The 18,880-nt window shown below is 41.9% G+C and overlaps 2 protein-coding genes across 2 annotated transcripts; both read right to left on the reverse strand.

The window, feature by feature from the left end:
• Window positions 1-634: 634 nt before the first annotated feature.
• txndc9 (thioredoxin domain containing 9) lies at window positions 635-4,701 on the reverse strand. The gene is made up of 5 exons (XM_070838073.1): window positions 4,619-4,701; window positions 3,123-3,302; window positions 2,025-2,143; window positions 1,429-1,683; window positions 635-1,303 (listed from the first exon to the last, which is right to left on the reverse strand). Exons 2-5 carry the CDS (start codon window positions 3,294-3,296, stop codon window positions 1,183-1,185), a joined length of 669 nt encoding a protein of 222 aa, XP_070694174.1. The 5' UTR covers window positions 3,297-3,302; window positions 4,619-4,701; the 3' UTR covers window positions 635-1,182.
• Window positions 4,702-5,441: 740 nt separating this feature from the next.
• Window positions 5,442-17,074, reverse strand: rev1 (REV1 DNA directed polymerase). The gene is made up of 21 exons (XM_070838497.1): window positions 17,003-17,074; window positions 16,178-16,310; window positions 15,358-15,526; window positions 14,709-15,260; window positions 13,384-14,174; window positions 12,958-13,056; window positions 11,303-11,419; window positions 11,034-11,157; window positions 10,813-10,941; window positions 10,558-10,712; window positions 10,352-10,471; window positions 10,027-10,247; window positions 9,736-9,908; window positions 9,389-9,618; window positions 9,114-9,307; window positions 8,736-9,020; window positions 8,275-8,374; window positions 7,965-8,167; window positions 7,693-7,843; window positions 7,507-7,609; window positions 5,442-7,421 (listed from the first exon to the last, which is right to left on the reverse strand). Exons 1-21 carry the CDS (start codon window positions 17,066-17,068, stop codon window positions 7,310-7,312), a joined length of 4,227 nt encoding a protein of 1,408 aa, XP_070694598.1. The 5' UTR covers window positions 17,069-17,074; the 3' UTR covers window positions 5,442-7,309.
• Between the last annotated feature and the right edge of the window lie 1,806 nt (window positions 17,075-18,880).

Raw genomic sequence — 18,880 nt, forward strand, 5'->3', positions numbered from 1 at the left:
ACACAGGTGTTTACATTATTTTTTAACAAACAGACCAATTTACATCACTGTAGTTCTGAATGTTTCCATCCTCCCTTCAGATTTATACACTTATTCTGAACATCAGGGTCGTACTGATAAAGGAGATTTAGAGTCACAAATGAAACCTTGTTGCTATGAGGACGCTCCAGTGAGAAGAAGTCAAGCTATCAAACTTTAGAATGACACTGCCAACGAAAATATAGAGAAACTGCTTTGATGCTGCTTTCTTTAATCTGCAACCACAAATATTCAGCTTTTAAAAGTTAAGTCCAAGGACTTTTCAGGCATTTAAGGTGTCTAAACCAGAACATTCCCAGACTCTTGAAGCTTTTAGCATCATATCTACATCGTTACTATAGCTGCAACTGAGTCTTGCATAACTTTATAAAGCATATAATGTAAATCTGAGCTAGAATTAAAGTACTGATTATACAACACAGCTCTTTTTGGGGAGGAAGGGTCTAACAAAGATTAGCATTATGGGAACTGTAGGATCCCATGCGTTCACTAACTCAGTTTACTGCTACATCTGATTTTTTACATTAAGTTCCTTGAGGAGCTTCATAAAAATCACAGGAGCACAAAATGTAAAGTTCGTTTTGCACTTTTTTATTAAGTCTGCACCAGGTAAGTCAAACTCTTGCTACAAGGAAATGTTGAGTAAAAAAAAGTATTCTGATGCTAAAACAATTTATGCATCATGGTTTCTGTTCTACCATCAAACTCACACAGTTACAAGGAAATGTGAAAGAAACAGAACCACCTATATGAGCTAATCTGTAATTCAGGACAAATCTCAAGATTTTAGCCGATAAAGAAAAAAAAAAAAATCAAGAACAAGACAACAAAGCTAAGAGCTAGTTGATGATATAATTATAATTTGATGTGTAATGTTTCCTTCCTTGTTCTTGAAGTGCAAGTATGTTATGATTTAGTTATTCAAATATAAAACATGGCAGATGAATCATTAAGGCTGAAACAATAGCCCTAAATGCTTTAATAAAATAAAATCAGATTTGATGGGATGGTATAAAATATGGATGTAATGAATAGGAAAGTCGCTGAGAGGAGAGAATAGGAATCAAAGAGGGCTGTCTGCTAGTCTTTTTTTTGAAAATGAGGTAGCCCTGAGAGAGAGAACCAGACGACTGTCAGTGCTTTTCAGTCATCTCCAGAATCCGAATCGGAGTCGTAAGCTCGTCCTCTGATGGTTTTCTTCTCCACCTTGGTGAACTTTGTGCTTGACCTCTGCGTCACTGTAGGAGGCTCCATCACATTACCACTAAAACAGGGAGAAAAAAGAAGTAAAATCAGGTTTCATTTTCATTTGTTTTCATCAGCAAGTGACTGCGATTCAGTGGCCACGACGCCTAAAAGCTGAAGGATGGAGTCGACCGAATGTCTCACCTGTAGTTTATGACATCTGCACAGCCGAGTCTCCACTCAAGCATCTCTGTGGGAAACTCGTCTGTGTTTCCCAGGTCAGTGAATCCAACCACATAGTCCTTTGTTTTTCCGTCGATCAGCAGGGCCAGTGTAGGGATGACCTTGATCCGGAGCCGCTCCGTCAGAAATGGGGCCTTTTCCACATTCAACTTGATGAATTTGGTCTCAACGTGCTTCTTTGCCAAGATGGCCAAGTGTTTGTCAAGGATCTTACATCTATACGTAGGAGACACAGGATGAGATGACAAGTTCAGAAGCCTGATGACAACGTACTCTAGTTATATTAGCAAAAATAACAAAAGAAATTTCCTTGTGGAAGAGATCTAATGCTACAAAATGTAACACTAAAAACAGAAGCACACTTCACATTTAAGACGCTGAAAAACCAGGGAATGTTTGTTCTTTTCCTCATAAAACACAGCAAAGATGACTTGATTGCATGTTCTGATGACTAACTTCTCAATTAATGGACTTTTTAGCACCAGATTAAATTCCTCAGTCGAACACCCGTCGCTCTGTCACTTGGGGTCTTTAATAAATACAAGCTACGGACTCACCTGAAGGTTGAATTTCTGTAGAAATGGCAGACAACACTCTTGGTTTCCTTGACCTCGCCGAAAAAGTCTTTCTCACTTGGCACTTCTCTGTACTCTCCATGGCCTTTAGACAACCACTCCTTAAAAACAGAGAACTAAGGTGAGTAACAGAATAATGCATCCCAAAGAGTAGAAAAACTGGCTTTTACATTCAAGCACAATGAGAACACGCAGCCTCTTCTGTTGGCTGCTTTAGGATGTGATGTTTAGGAAGTGACAGACGTATTTGCTCGCTCCGCTCTTCAACGCCGTGCTTCCTCTTGTTTATTTATCTTTTTTGTAGCTTTCTGAAACGTCTGACATTCGACAAGCAGGCACTATTGGACGTTGCCAGACTATCTCCTTTCTTTTTCTATTCATCTATCTATTTCTTCAATCCTGAAGAGGCACTGAAGGCGAAAGCACAAAGCAAGAATTTCATTGTGCTGTGAAACTTTTTATCTGTTAAATGACAATAAAACGATTGAATTGAATTCAACCACCATCCATTTACAGTGGAAACCGCTTATAGTGATCAGCCACTTACATGGATCCAAAGACTTGGATCTTAGAATCATCTAGAAATCAATTCATAGATGCTGTTTAAATAATTGATCATGTTAGCAGTAGTTTGCTTACAGTGTTCATTTTGGGTCTTTTCAAACATGACAACAGATGAAACCATTTAAAAGTGTGCTAAAACTTTACTTGCATGATACTTTGCCTCACAGTAACTTGCTATGTTACTGACACACCAGGACAAATCACGGTGGGCCAATAAAATGTCAAAAAGTGGAATATAGTGGAATTTGACCTGGACAGATATAATCACTGCAAGTGGTTTCCACTCTATATGGCTCTGGAGAAACACTTTCAGAAAAACTTGACATAAACCTGCACTCTTTTCTGACTAAAGATTATCTGACAATCCCTCCTTCAAAAGTCCACAATATTCCAGAAATATCATGAATACTCACATAAGTGAGGGGATTGAAATTCAGGCTGTTGCATAATTCAATAGATCATCATTTCCCATTCCCATGTTCCCACAAAACAGTTGAAAGACAACATGCTGCATACCTGCTTCTGTTTCTGGGCTTTTTTAAGCGCCTCTAATCGCCTCTCCTTCAGTCTTTCCAAATCATCCTCATCCATTTCATTCAGCTGGCTCAACTGTGCATCCACCTTCTCCTCCACCAGCTTGGCTGACTGCTCCAAAACCTTTGCTATAATATCCAGTGATTGGTTGGCCATGGTTGCCTAGAGAACGTTACAACACATAAAGACATTATTTTAGATAACACACAAGTCAACAATAAGACACCAGTTGTTGTTTTTTTTTATCTCTAAAGAGGAGTTGATTCAACATTATGGTGATTTTGGAGGCTCTAGTTTGTGATTATACTGAACTGCATTGTGTTGCATTGGGGACATTTCTAATAATTGCTAAGTCTACTCTAAATGATTTCAATTCAGTGCACGAAATATTATAAACTAATATTCCAAAAAAACTGAATATAATACCCATGACAAAGGTAGGAGTTACAGCAGGGTTGTTATATTAGTCTGCATTAGAATTCAGCAAGGTGTACCTAATAAACTGACAACTCTTACAGTATAATTGACATCTTTATCCAACTCTCCTACAATTAAACAGATGAAAACATTTTCTGCAGCACCAGGTCTTTATTTAAATATAAATAGATGTGATCTATTGCCCATTACACAGTGTAAACATAAATATTTAGATGACATTCCTGTTAAGTCCTACTTAGGTACCTCAGTGATAATTACAACTGAAGTTGAACAACGTAATATGAATTTGTGTCCCATTATTGATAGATCTCCTGAGAGTATATCCAGGCTGACATATGCTGCACATGCTTTACACAGTGATTCCTGTTTGTACATCTATTGATGAGATGCTATTTAAGATTAAGATTTAAGATTTAAGACGTTGTGATGATGAAAACTATTGATTCTGACGGCTTTAACCTTTGTAATGTTACTACCCTGAACTACACATTTAAAATAATCTATTTGTTGCATTTCTCTGTGACTCAGAATCAGAAACTCAGAAACTTAAATCCAAATGTATGCGAGGGGGAGGGGATGCTGGGTTAGCCCGAAGGATCCAGTGGTTATACGAGCTAATAGATCATTTTAAATATTTCAGCAGTGTAAAGGCCCTAAACACGCCCCACTGACTTTTAGGTAGAGACAAAGCCATGGTAACCGATGGGCACACCTTGTAGCTAGCATTAGCCTAGCCGAGTTAACGTCGTTATGGTGGTCTATTTGTCCTGCATGTGTTACCTTTTCGATCATGTGTAGCTAATTAACACACGTCATTTAATTTATCTAACTATGCACTAATGTTTGACAGTAAGTTGATTAAGGAGAAATCGAGACAATACTGGCTAGAGCTTCTGTTAGCATGCTAAATTAGCTAACATCAGCTAACATGGAAACACATCGGATCCAAGTGTGCGACACTCACACACGTCAGTGATGTGTGGTGTGGAGATGGAAGTGTGCTAACTGAAGAGCTCACCGCAGGTAAATGACTGGGTTACCTGGTGAAGATGACAGCCTGCAGTCAGATGATCGTCAACACTTCAGTTCGTGCGCGAAATGCCAACCGTCGCTGAGGATGTGACGTCGCAGCAGGCCCGTTTGACGTCACACTATATCCGGCTCAACTCGTAAAAAATAAGAGTTTTCAACTTGTGATTTAATGTTTTGATTTAAAACTTTTTTTTATCTTAATTGTGGATATCTATATTTTAACGACAGAACTGTTTTTTTTAAACTTAGACATCAAATTTTAAACACACACGACACAGCTAAAGAAAAACATAATCATTATTGACACAAATGTGTTTGTATTTAATAGATAATATAATTCAATTCAATTCAATTTATTTTGTATAGCCCAATATCACAACAGAGTTGTCTCACAGTGCTTTACAAAGTTCACTGAAATAAATAATAATAATAATAATAAATAATTAATAATAATAAACGCACTATTACAAATATTTGCCATTTCACCAACTTGGCTTGCTAGAAAAAATATATATATGATAATATAAACCTTTTATTAGGATTTTTGACCCCACAGTATGTTTATTGACATAAACATGCAATATTTCAGCAAATGTTTGCACACTGGTGGATTTCAAGCCTGGTGGCACAGTGCAAACACACACAGAGAATCATATACTTCTGTACTTGTGAGCACCCTCACTGACATAACTCACCCTAACCCTTACAATCAAAACTAAATATCTAACCCCAAGCCTTATCCAGCCTCATGAGATTAGCCTTTACCAGAATAAGATATATAACTGGTCAGGTTGTAACTTTAAAAAAATGACAAAGACAAATAAATTAATACAGAGTTTACAGTTTATTACCAAGATTTAGAAAACTTACAAACAAGTTCACAGCTTCAGGGTCTTCAGGCACAAGCCAGTTTAGAGAAGTCAAGACTGGCCAATTTTAACTTCTGGCCATTTCCTTCTGTAATGATATGACAGGTAAAGAGAAGCAAACATCTTGAAAGTGGAGTGGAGACTTTCACATTCTGAATTACATTCATTTCAACAAGTTTAAAAAAAAAAAAGAGACAAAAATCGATTTGGTTTGCATATAGGGATACCATCTTAAACTTTTCAACCACACACGTAACGTCTTGCATGGCGAGATCACAAGCCAGCCAGCCAGCCAGCCGCATCTGCTGAGTGCTTCTAATCACCAATCCAAAGAGTTAACTTCACAGAAACACAATGACGTGATGCAGCCACGAGCCAAACAAATGTCTGCAATGTATGAAGCTAACATACAGTGGATCTCAGAGTTAAAAATCAGGTCGCCCATCAGCTTCCTACGTGAAACCAGCATTATTTCCATTTGTAGATTTGTGAAACTGGTGAGCAGGCTGGAAATACACTAGAAAAACAAGATTTACTCCAGATACAAAGGCTGTATGAAATATTACTGTATCCCGAAGGGACAAAAAGGAAACGCATAGGCTACTTATTGATTGCCATAACCCCCGTCAACACCCCTGCCCCCCCAGGTCAGAGTGCTACTGCGAATCAACAGTTAACCTCATATGAAGTGCTTTGGCCAGATTCTGATTTCCATGTTGGAACACTTAAAAACAATTATAAGAGTGAGAAGATTTACAATTTAAAGACTGTTACTAAGAGTTCACTACATGTAAACAATACAAGAGGCAAACCCTCCACATACATATTTTCTTTTAAAACTTTTAACAAGTATCTTTAAAAACATTATTTACATACTATAATATAACAGTTTGGCACTTTTCTTGTGAAAGACAAGGAAAAAAAACGCTACTATATGCAGCAGACTATTTTGTTTGCTTTTTTTTTTTGTGACACAGCGGTTGCAGATTTCACAGGTCAGTACAAGTGGCATGGAGCACCAAAGAAAACATTGATGAGAAATAAGACATTTTATTCCAACCGTTTCTGAGATGATCGTAGGCCTGATGTCTGAGGGGTGCTACAAGACTGATTCTAAAATCGCGAAAAGATGCTTTATGTTTGCACATCGTGATTGTGTTTACCACAGTCATTTTTGTCAAGCTAGACTGATGTAACTGCATAAAATGTATAAAAAATAAACCTCAAAATGTGCCTGTGTAACATTATTTAAGCCTTGTGAACACATAGGTGAAGTCAACTGCTTTATCAGAGGAATACGCTCACCGGGAGGAGGGAAATCTAAAAATTCAATAAGCCTTGGCTTAGACTGGATTTATAAGAACAAGCACCACCTGCAAAAATCTTTATATAAAAGTTCACACGTTTGAAAATGAGAGCGCCATGTGAAAAATTATGAATTTGCAAAGAGCTGCTACCATGATCACTGTTCTGGGTTTAAATGAGCAGATTTTAAGTACATTTCCTGCCTCTCAGGTTGTGATACTTGTCCCTTAAAGAGCAAGTAGAGAAAAAAATATCCTGCAAATATTCTCATTCAATACTGTCATGGCTCTTATAATACTTTCAAATATTGTGTGTGTGTGTGTGTGTGTGTGTTTAAGTCATTAATGTGTCGCTCTCCGTCCACTGAGAATATCCTGGCAGATGCTGCATTGGTGTCACAGTTGAGAAGGAGGAAAATCATCATTTAGATGTTGTCATTTGTACTGCAGATGACCATGTGAAAGTAGCAAAACAAAAAGTGGTGGTGTGATGGTAACACGCAGTGGAAACAGTTCCCCTCCTTCCTCATGCTATCTTCAGGGTGCTACCGTAAGCCTGCTGCACGACCACCTGCACGTTGTCTAGGATGAAGTCGAAAGCCATACACCAAACAGACTCCACTGACTGCTGCATGAGCCTGCAGAGAAAAGATCAATCAGCAACATAAGGAACAAAACAGAAGACAGAGAGGAACGGAGGCGGCTAAACTGTACAGTACTGACCTTTTCATATATTTTATAATCAAATCCAACTTCTCCAAATCTTTATCCTCAATCAGATCAGTGCAATATTTCACCACCTGCAGGATGTCCTCCTCCATGGGTTCTAGCAAAAAGGAAGGAGTGATTAAAAACAGCAACAACAGAGGAAACTGCATCAAGATCACAGAGCTGTTCTTTACTGTTTACCTGTTATGGTGGTGACCCATTCCCGCAGGAGTGTTTTAATGTCCGTCAGGTCGCAGGCTCCGGCCAACGCTGGGGCAGGGCGAGGATTGAATTTGGACAGAGGCTCAGGGATGTCCGATTTTGAGGTCGATGTGGAGGGACCATTTTCAGGCTGTAGACAGAAAACATGTGTGAGCTAGAATGATTAGTTAAGCTCCAAACTGCTTGTCACCATACAAAAAAAATAATAAAAGCACCCTCATCTTCATGTGTGAAACCGTTTACTGGCTCACCTTTGCTATGTTCACTGTTTCCCATGATTTTAATGGAGGTGGAAGGGTTTTCGCTGGGCTGTTCGTCGTGTGACGCCTCTTCAGAGGGGAAGGACCTTTCTTTACGGGGCTCACTGCATTCTTTCTCTTGTAGCGCCGCTTCACCCGACCAATGCCAATTCCTGACTGTTTGAGCTGCAACAGTGGATTCTTCTGCTCCACTGCTGAGAAACCAAGACGCCAAACACGAGATAAAGAGAATATCAATGCTGGTAATAGTAGAAAAACAGCAGATTGCATTCCTCTACAACTAATTCACACAGGGGCTTACATATTTTTGCCTGGGGCTGGACGTTTGTGACGCGGTTGTAGGCGGACTTCAGTTCTTCCTGGAGCTCTTTGGGAAGGGCAGCAAATACCTCCGGATCTACCTGCAGTCACACAGCCGACAGACTAAGTGAGACCGAATGTCTGGTCACAACAATGCGATCAGCTGTATATAATTGAGGATTAGCATACATATTTAGAGAAAATCCTTTTCCCTTCCAATAAAAGGTGTCTGTTAAGGATTAAATGTATCTGTAATTCAACAGTCATAAAAAAACATCTACATTAACATTATCCTCATCAGATGGGGGTGTTTCTCCAATCATTTTCTAGAGGGTGATAAAATAAAATGCATAATAAAACCAAAGGCCATTTGATTGGGCTTTTTTTTGTTGTGAAAAATTGAATTATCTGTTGATAATCAGCAAAACCAAATATCAAAATCTCAACTGTTTACATCCTTACTTGTGAAAAGTTTGGTAGTTCCAGTATGATTCCCGGAGAGCCTGGCTGGTTTGGGAGCTGTAGGACCAACGTGCCAATGGGTGGAGAGTGCAGTGCGGGGCTACAGGGAGCAGGGCGAGGAGGGGAGGTTGGACGCGACTTCACACCAGGAGGCTGTGGAAGAATTGCAGAGGGCTGCGGGCTGGGTGACCGACGGCTGCTTGATCTCCCATCCCGGATGGTCCACGACTGCTCCACTTGTTCTCTAAGCTCTGCAGGTAAGGCCTCCAACACAGAACGGTCCACCTTGGAGAACATAAAGAAACAGATGTTGAAAGCTTTTCTTTGTTTAGCTCTTATTAATCAATCAATCAATCAGACATTTGCCTCGCTCCTCACCTGTGAGGGGGAGGGGATCTCGATACTGAAGTTGAGACGTGCTCGACAAGGTTTTGGAGTTTGTCTGCATGTCTGCTGGTCTCTGCTTGTCCCTGGGACTGGCTCAGGAGGGGACATTGGAAGCGGAGAGGGGCTGGATGACAAGGCTGTGGTTGACGCAGTATTTTCCTGATGTGTGTTGTTGTCAGCAGCATCTGTAACATTGACTTTGAATTTAATGGATTTCACAAGTGACAACAAAGACAAAAACAAAAGCTCAAAGACTTTTCACAAACCTCTGTTGCTGCATCTCGTACTCAATCCCTGGCCGAGCAACAGCTCCTTGATGGAGCGCTTCCCGGAGCCCGCGGAGTCATGGGCGGCGGAGTGATTCCCTTCAAGAAGCTGAACCTGGATGCCGATTCCTCTCAGGTCCTGAACCGGCAACTTCATGGCATGGAACAGCTTGATGACGGCAGCAGCAATCAGCTGACTGCTGTCAGTGGACTGAGCGAGCATCACAGTTCTGGTAGAAAAGGAGACAGATAAAAATGAGTCTGCAGAGAGACAAAGGCATGGAGAAGCAATGGAGGGAGGATTGCATCAATCACTTATAGCATACAGGGATTAGACTGTTTCTTACCTAGCTAGGTTATCGCATATACCATGACCACCATATTTAGCAGGTTCCAGTGGAGCTCCAGCCTTCCGAACCATAACCTTAAGAGTAACTCTGCGACCCCGCAGCCCCGCATCTTGTAAACGCTTTTGTACCTCCGTGGACAAATTAGTCAGGAAGCACTCTGCCTCATCAACCTGGTCACAGAGTTCGGGGGATAAGAGGGTTAGAGAGAGAAAGGCGGGAAATGCAGAGCGGATAAAAAAATTTTTTTTAAAATGGGGGGGGCGACAGGAGGATGAAAGCAGATCTAACCCGAGTGAAGCGAATATTGTAGTTCATCTCAGCTGAGACAGACTTCCTTTCCTTCTCGTAGCGGACGGGCCGGTCATCCAGTCCCCTGCAGAAGCGGAACAGGGTTTGTCCAGTCCGGGGTCCAAACTTCTTTTGCAACTGAGACAGAGACACCTGCTGCAGGTCTCCACATGATCTCACGCCCATAGCAGCCAGTTTTCTGCCCATAACGGGTCCAACACCTTGAAAAAGGAAATGAAATGATGATTAATAATAATATTTGGCACAAGGAAGGCTGAGAGACTGTAGGCTGAGTGCCATGACCAGCAGGTGGTGCTGTATCTACCTGGTAAGCTGGTCACTGGCAGGTCCCTGATAAAATCATCCACTTCTTCACACTTTAAGAAATATTGCCCATCTGGCTTCGCCTTACGAGTCGCCAGCCGTGCCAACAGGATGTTGGACCCTGAACGGATGAGCAGTCAATTTGAGTTTGTTAAATAGAAACACTGGCTTGATCTATTTCACACCGTAAGACAAATATAAACTCACCCATGCCCACCGAGGCACAGCATCCTGTTTTCTCCTTGATGTCTGCTCTGATCGCTTTGGCCAGATCTTCTGGGCTGACGCCCAGCTCAGCTAGCAGAGCGAATCCGTCTATCAACACTTCATCACAGCTCAGAGCCTCGATGTCATGGGTATAACTGCATAGAACAAATCAATGTAAAGGCGTGCTTTAGGTCATTTGCATGTAAAAGTAGAGACAGAAAAGTGTGTGAAAATGGACCAGGCAGATCTTCTTACCTTGCCAGAGTCTCATACAGGGTGAGAGCCACCTCTTTATAGGCCTCAAAATCATACGGGACAGACTGCAGCGAGGGACAAAGCTGTTTTGCTTTGCCAAAAAACATCCCATTTCTCACACCCGCCTGCCTATGAAAGACAAACAATTTATTAAAATACAGATATGTACGATTTTATATAAACGATATGCCCATGAGTGTGTGTGTGTGTTTTTATCTTACCTAGCCTCATAACTGCAGGATGCAATCTCTGCCATTGAGAGAGCAGCATCCTGGTTGACTCCATTGGCTTGGGAGTCGGGACTCTCCTGTGAAGGAGTGCTGTACAGATCCTCATCTGGCCTCTCTGACAGGCAGAACAAGGTTACACTTGGTCAAACATGTGACAATACAGTAAGTCGTGTGCAGGAGAATACAGAAAATACACTGAGCCCGGCCTGTGAAAATCAAGGTCAGCACAATCCATGAAAGTGTCGGTGCAACAGCCTCACCAGGGTGAGGATGAGTTTGTTTCCTCCGGTAGTACTGCTGCTCCAGCTGAGGGTTGGCCCCCGGTCTCAGGGGCACTCTGCCCTGTCCACGGTTACTGGTCACAGCTACAGGCCTCCCTGCAAAAAAAACATGCAGTCAACCAGGAGCACTGACTGCATGTATGAGACTATTCCATTAGCTGGTGCCTGTGTGTCATCATACACAATTGTGTGTGCCCTTTTTAAATCCTGATGATAACTGAAATCACCCAAATGGTCCTGATCAAAAGTTTATATACCCTTGAATGTTTGGCCTGATAATATTCACGCACAGGTTTAAATGGCTATTAGGGGTACGTGTCCACAGCTGTGACTTGTTTGATTGTAATTAGTGTCTGTGTATAAATAGTCAATGCGTTTCTTAGCTCTGGAGAGAGCCCTGCACATTTCATCTGGATACTGAGCCATGGGGAAAGCAAAAAAACTGTCCAAGGACCTGCGAGAAAAGGTAGCTGAACTTTATAAATCAGGAAAAAGATATCCAAAGATTTGAAAATGCCAATTAGTAGTGTTCAAACTCTGATAAAGAAATGGAAAATTAGTGGTACCAAGCCACGGTCAGGTAGAACAACAAAAATTTCAGCCACAACTGCCAGGAAGATTGTTTGGGATGCAAAGAAAAACCCACAAGCAACTTCAGCTGAAATACAGGCTTCTCTGCAAAAAAAGTGGTGTGGCTGTCTCAACATGCACAATAAGGAGGCACTTCAACAAAAATGGGCTGCATGGTCAAGTTGCCAGGAAAAAGCCCTCTTACAATATGCCAAACAGCACCTAGACAAGCCTCGAAACTTCTGGAACAAAGTCATTTGGAGTGATGAGACCAAAATTGAACTTAATGGTCACAACCATAAACAGTGTTTGGAGAGGAGTCAACAAGGCCTATGAGGAAAAGTACACCGATGTTTTGGGGGGGGGGGGTGAGCTACAACGGCACAGGGAATTTAGTCAAAATTGATGGCAAGATGAATGCAGCATGTTATCAGAAAATATTGGAGGACAATTTGCATTCATCAGCCCGGAAGCGGTGCACGGGACTTCCCAACATGACAATGATCCGAAACACAAAGCCATGTTCACCCTTCAGTGGCTACAGCAGAAACAAGTGAAGGTTCTGGAGTGGCCATCAGTCTCCTGACCTCTATATCATTGAGCCACCATGGGGATATCTCAGATGTGCAGTTCATGTAAGACAGCCCAAGAATTTACGGGACCTGGAGGCTTGTTGCCAAGAAGAATGGGCAGCTTTACCACCTGAGAAAATAAAGGGCCTCATCCACAACTATCACAAAAGACTGCAAGCCGTCATTGATGCTGCTTTTATAGTTTAATGTGAATCCCATTATAAAAGAAATGTGTTTTGCCTGATCACTCATGTTTTCTTTAAGGAATGGTGCACATCTTACAAATTCTGCCAGGGTATGTAAACTTATGAGCACAACTGTAAATCACTTGGAGCTGGGAAATAAATCAATGTTCGATTAAAAAGTATGATTTTTGATTAAAGTCATCAATAAATATACTTTTTATTTTTTACCACTTTCTCAATCCAGATTTACTTGCCCAACATGGCATGTACTTGCCCCTGGCAAGCCTTGTTGTTGAACCATGCTTACCTTTGAGCTCTGGTCGATGCCGGATGCCCACAGACACAAAGAAACAGTCCATGTCCACATGAAGAATGCAAGATTTAACGCTGGCTGCTGCTGATGTACCTGACACAAAACAAATGAATAACAAATGATCAGTGGAAACTTATCCAATTCTCAAAAAGCACAAAATCTAACTGTGCCACATGCATCCCCAGAAACTGAAGGGGGCAACACGACATGAGGACAGTGGCTATCACATTAATTAACAAGGTATATATTAGAATAAAGTGTTAATGGAGATATATGATATATATAGATGATAGTATCACATTTATTGAAGTTACTTTTTTAAACATTTTTACCAATTTGAACTGAGTAAATCATGGATATGCACAACAAACAGAAAACACAGGAAAAAAGAAGGAAGAATGGTGATCCATTCTTTCCTACCATGACTGTTTGCGGAGCGGTGGGCCACAGTTTTCCTCAGCCGGTCTTTGCCAGGAAAGGAGACGCCCCCCGCTGCTTTTCGTTTGCTGTGCAGTTCATTTACATACTCAGAAAAGCCGCTCCTCCACGTGGAGATCTGGTGTAAACGTGAGTGAGAGTAGAACTCCGAGATCAAACCGCCTGTCTGTGCCAGCAGCTGCGTTGAAGACTTCGATGATGGTGACGACTTTTCAGTGGGAGGATCGGGCTTGGCTGTAATGTTGGTTGTGTTTAGCGAGGCAGGGTGAGATGAAAAGGCATTGTGGTGTCTTCCATTTAGTCGAATTGGAGAGTGTGAAAGAGGAGATGGCTCTAGCTGTTTTGGGACTAAGTGGGTTTCTGTGGCTTTTATAGCCTCCTGGTAGGAGGGAGGTGGAGGTTTGGGTCTCTGTTCGTTGATTTCTTGAGAGCTGAATTGCTCCGGAAAGACAGGCGACTGGTCTGGTTGCTTTGGAGGACTGTGGGGAAACTCATACGGATCAGGTTTGGCCGGAAACTGTACTGCAGGACCCTGAGGTTTAGCCTCTGAACTCTTGACTCTGCATTCATGCAGTTCCATGTCAACAGAGGTCTGATCTGTAACAGGGGACATGTCCTCTGGCTTTAAGGCACCATTAACAAGGTGAGAGTGTCCGTTTGTCAGGGGTGCTTCCTTCACCGACTGCGGAGGAGGATCTTCTTTGCCACACCCTTGCATTTCATTCCTTTTTGAATGGCTCATCACGTCAAATGAGGTCTGCAATAATCCGTTTCTGTGGGATAAAAAGATAGGGAGGAGTCTTAACGCTTTGAGCTCTGCAATAGAAATGATCCACTAGTGCCCACATTGGTCTTTTTTCTTTTTGTGGTGTCAAATCTGTACAACCTCAGCTAAAAAGTTATGTAAATCAATAAGCCTTAATAATTACTAAAAGTATTGCAACTGTGTCATAAACAATAAAATAATCAATTCTGAATCTAGAAACATGAACTCAATCCTATTTCTCTCAATCTCTCTCTGACATGAACCATCAAACTGCCACACTGACATTGTCCCATTTTTGCGCCGCAGGAAACGTAATGAAGCCAAAAACATGCGACGCAGGTGAACAACATAATAACGTGAAAGACAAGAAAGTCTCAACTTTCAGGTGCTAAAAGAATGAGCCCTCTACCTATTATTGCTTAATTTAAGATCAATTTAAAGAGGGGGGGCTGTTTAATTTAATGGAGTTAATACAAATTAATGTACCCCATCTTACCATTGCACGTGTCCAATTTAAAAAGAAAAACGTTCACATACTCACACTTTTAGTTCCACTTCCTGGCAGCGGCTCGGGGTGCTGCTGCCAGAGGAGATGCTCTGAGGTTGTAGTTGGTCAGCTCTCTGTAGCTGGACATTAGGATGAAGTGACTGAAGTGCAGAGTGTGGGGGTTTGTGTGGGTGCTTTGTGGGGCTTGGGCTGGACAGTGGGTAGGCGTGTGCAGGGTTTCTGTGCCTGGGATCTGTACTGAGGTGAGTGGATGCTAAGTGACTTGGTTGGGGGTTAATGAGGCGAGCTGCAGAGCTTTGCTGGATGGACTGAGGTTGGACGCTGCCATGGTAAAGTCGACTGTGGCTGGGGTTAGGGGTGGTGTTACTCTGGCAGCTGGATGAAGGCTGCTCATTGTGGAGAGCAGAGTGCTGAATGCTGCGCTGTGGCAGATGAAGCTTTTGATGGACGCTTGGCTGAAGCAGCCCGTGGCTGGGTCCTGCAGTCTCTGAGGGCTGGCGCAGAGTCATGCCAGGGAAGAGTGGGCCTTTCTGTTTAGCATACAGCTGGTACTGAAGGTAAGGCAGGAGACTGCCAGCCTTGATACTGGTTTAAACAAACGGCAAAGAAAACACAGTGACTTTCAGCTTATCGAACAAACAATCCAACATGTCCACTGAATGTACACACACTCAAATCCCACCTGTCAGTGATCCACTCTGGCCTGATGACCTTTTCCCCTTTGAGCTCCTGAATTTTGTTGTTGGGCAAGTTATTGGCGACGATGTGGGTGGTCTTGGAGCGAGAGTAGTAGACGTGGAACTGGCCACCGTGCAGCATCATCAATCTGCGTAGCTCGTCTGCACTTGGCTCTGCTCGCAAACAGGCAAAAAAAGAAGAGTCAACCAAATGGACACAAAAATTATCATCTCAGTTTAATGATGTCATTGATTAACTCTGCAGCAAACTGGGCGACAGGCCACCTGACCAGTCAACTGTTTGCAAAGATGTTTAAGTTATCTACACAAGACAGTCAGAAGTGCTACGTATTACGTATAGATCTGCACAGACATCACAAACACAGGAAACATAATGAGTAAAACATAGAGTGAGTAATCATAAAAACCATAAAACTCATACTCATTATTTTGGGCTATTTTCTCTTTTAGAACATTTGAATGTTGTTTTTCTGATCAAATTTGACATGAACTGCAATGAATATGGACATGATGATACTGTTAGAAGCATTACTAACTTGTTGGAAGACTCTACATTAGTTCTGTCCAGCTACAGTTTTATCTAATTTATCAAAAATTAAATTATTATTTCAAATGAGAGGAGAAGAAATACAGCTCAAATCACAGAGAAGCAAGTGAGATGCAGAATGCTTGTTTTTCCCCTGATACTCTACTCAGGATATTTCCAAACATTACCAAACCTGTTGGGGACTGACTGAAGAAAATATGAGGGGAGAAGAGAGACAAACTAGCAATATGCAAATATATACATGTACTCTAGCATACCTGTGTATCCATTGACGTAGATGGCCACCCCACTGAAAATGTTGGAGAAGGACCCTTCCTTCTGTTTTTCTCTGGGGGCGTCAAATTTAAACTGTTCGTCCAGCTTAGAAACTTTGGCCGCCATGTAGCCGCCCTACAAACAGGAAGGACACCAGTGACAGAACGAGTGCTGACATGGTCACCAAGGGAATTTGGAAATACCAAATCATTTTTCTGACATATGCATATATATATGTGGGACTTTCATTCTTATTATTTTGCCGCTTTATTTTCTAACATTCTCAATTTGATTACAAACTGCATTCACACACCTATCAGTGTGTACGACGCCTGAATAAGGGAACATTCATGCTGCTGCGTATACGTTATGGCGGGTATCTTTTCCTCATCGGCTGCAGATATTAGATATTGTCTTCTTACGATCAGATTACAGTCGTTCCTATGTGGTGACAATACCGTTATTAAAGGATAATATTAGCTGTGTCACAGCTATGTGAAACCTTGATGTTTTCCCTGGCAGCCTCACCTTCACCTACTCAGGCAGTGACTGGTGATCTACTTTCAGCTCTTATGTAAAAAATGACAGGGGCTAAAAGAGAACATGGTGGGTCACATCCAGTTTTCCAGTCACATTGTGATGCTCACTATAGCTCCATGAACCATGTAATAACTTTTAACCCAACACAGCAGTTTCACCCTGCCTCTGCCTCTGCATCTACCATAAGGTTACACTTCTCCGTCGGTTATACAGCCTGCAGGCGTGTCCTCGTTCTGGGGTATTTTCTGCCATAAACTGATGATCATGACGAGATGACGGACACTCACCCTGGCAGCCCAACCATTGTCATCGTTGGCGATGGCTCTCTTCTTTGCCCACCCATCTCGACTCATGCTGAGCTACCTGAAAGCACAGGAGGAGCTGATCATCAACACGAACACCAAAGATGGTCCCAGAGACTGAACTGCACACAGACACCAGCTTTATTGATTGATTAGGACATTTATAGCACTGATTAGATGAGAAACTTGTGTGTGTGTGATGCACACAGACTGCTTTGCACACACCCTGAAATGATGCTGAACACTGATCAGCTCATCTTAGTAACATCATACTGATAATAATAATAATAATAATAATAATAATAATAAAGTAGATGATATCAGTCAAGAGGAGTCATGTGAGAAGTGAGTGATGTGTTGCTGCTTGTTTAGGGAGCTCTCTCAGCTGCAAGCCAAACAAGAAGTGACACTGTTAAGAACAAAACTGACCTTTATGGCTGCAGTAAAATTACCATTATTATTATTATTATTATTGTGGGATGTTCATTCTGCATAAATGTGGCTTTAAGCTCAGGGCAGGAGCTCCGAGTCCAAGGGCATGTCCGGACAGGTCCCCCTGCTCCTGACAGGTAGGTTACAACAGAGCCCCATGTGGCACTTTGTCACACCGACCATGCAGCAGCTAATATTAGCTTAGCCTCTCTTAAACAGCGATGCTCAGCTGGTTAATCACGCGCGTCACTGCGCCACCACACGACTGTACTGTCGTGTCAGTCCGAGCAGGCAAACACACGAGTGCAAGCGTGTCTGCTGCACTCGTTAACAATGTGGAAATCAATGTTAGCCACCAACCAAACAATGGCTGAGCTGCAGGACTGTGGAACTTCAGCGCGGCGTTAATCACGCTTGTAAACAAACACCAGTGTTCCTTAACAGAAGTCACTAGTTTTTACCTTTAAATCCTGTCACACTGGGCTGTTAGCCACCGACTTCTCTCTGCAGACGCTGCCCAACACAGACGCTGTGTGCGCACTGATTAACGAGGCAACACCAAAAAAGAAAAAAAAAAAAAAAAAAAAAAAAAACCCACAGACACACAAAAGCGAGATGAAGATCCTCCTCCGGGCTGCGAGCGCGACTCCTCGAGCTTTGGCTTAAATCTCCACAAAAGTCCTTCAGGTGAGTCGAGCTCTCCTTCTTCTTAATCTGTTGTGCTGTCTCGCCATGTCTCCTCAACATTTTCGCTCACCCTCCCTGTCCTCCTGCTCTCCATTTCTGCCGCCTGATCCGTTTGCTTTCCCTTCTCTCGGTGACTGTCAAGCCCGCAGCGCGCCAAGGACGACTTCCGGTGGAAACTTTCAAAATAAAACATTCCATGGCAACATTTTGCAGAGTTTGTAGGGTGGGGGAAATGTGGAGTAACATAATACAAAAGTAATATGTTTTAAATGTGTGCTTTATACGTATAATCAGAGGTGGGAAGTAACTGAGCAGGTTTACTGATTTATAAGGTATTTACTGATTTATAAGGTATTTGCAGTTCTGCAGTAAATGTCGCACTTCTCACTCCACTAACTGTGTTTGATACTTTCAGTTACTTTGCAGATTGAGACCAACAAATTATGAGTATATTTAGTTATAGATTAAGGTGAGATTGAAAAAAAAATAATTAAATGTCCGTATATGTGTTGTTAAATAATGTTTTCTACACAATAATCTACAAGTAAGACTTCATCATTCTTGGTTTTGCATAAAAAAAACATTGTTTTTAACATATGTTTAGCATATTTTTGTATCTAGCCGATCTGTACACCAGTGTTGGTCAGTCAAGTCCACATTTCAGAGGGAAATATTATACTTTTTAATCCACTAACTGTATTTGATATCTTTAGTTACTTTGCAGATTCAGATTATCAAAAAATC

Source organism: Pempheris klunzingeri, chromosome 10 (assembly GCF_042242105.1).
Source record: "Pempheris klunzingeri isolate RE-2024b chromosome 10, fPemKlu1.hap1, whole genome shotgun sequence".
Classification (NCBI taxonomy): domain Eukaryota; kingdom Metazoa; phylum Chordata; class Actinopteri; order Acropomatiformes; family Pempheridae; genus Pempheris; species Pempheris klunzingeri.

What these genes read in the sequence shown, in the direction of transcription:
- txndc9 (XM_070838073.1), bottom strand. Translation starts at nt 3,296, where the DNA reads ATGGCCAACCAATCACTGGATATTATAGCAAAGGTTTTGGAGCAGTCA. An exon ending in AAGCCCAGAAACAGAAGCAG is followed by an intron (nt 2,144 to 3,122) that starts GTATGCAGCATG and finishes TCTGTTTTTAAG; the next exon opens with GAGTGGTTGTCTAAAGGCCA. An exon ending in GCAGATGTCATAAACTACAG is followed by an intron (nt 1,304 to 1,428) that starts GTGAGACATTCG and finishes TCCCTGTTTTAG; the next exon opens with TGGTAATGTGATGGAGCCTC.
- rev1 (XM_070838497.1), bottom strand. Translation starts at nt 17,068, where the DNA reads ATGAGTCGAGATGGGTGGGCAAAGAAGAGAGCCATCGCCAACGATGAC. An exon ending in CTACGTCAATGGATACACAG is followed by an intron (nt 15,527 to 16,177) that starts GTATGCTAGAGT and finishes GTTTGCGAGCAG; the next exon opens with AGCCAAGTGCAGACGAGCTA. An exon ending in CAGGAAGTGGAACTAAAAGT is followed by an intron (nt 14,175 to 14,708) that starts GTGAGTATGTGA and finishes TTTATCCCACAG; the next exon opens with AAACGGATTATTGCAGACCT.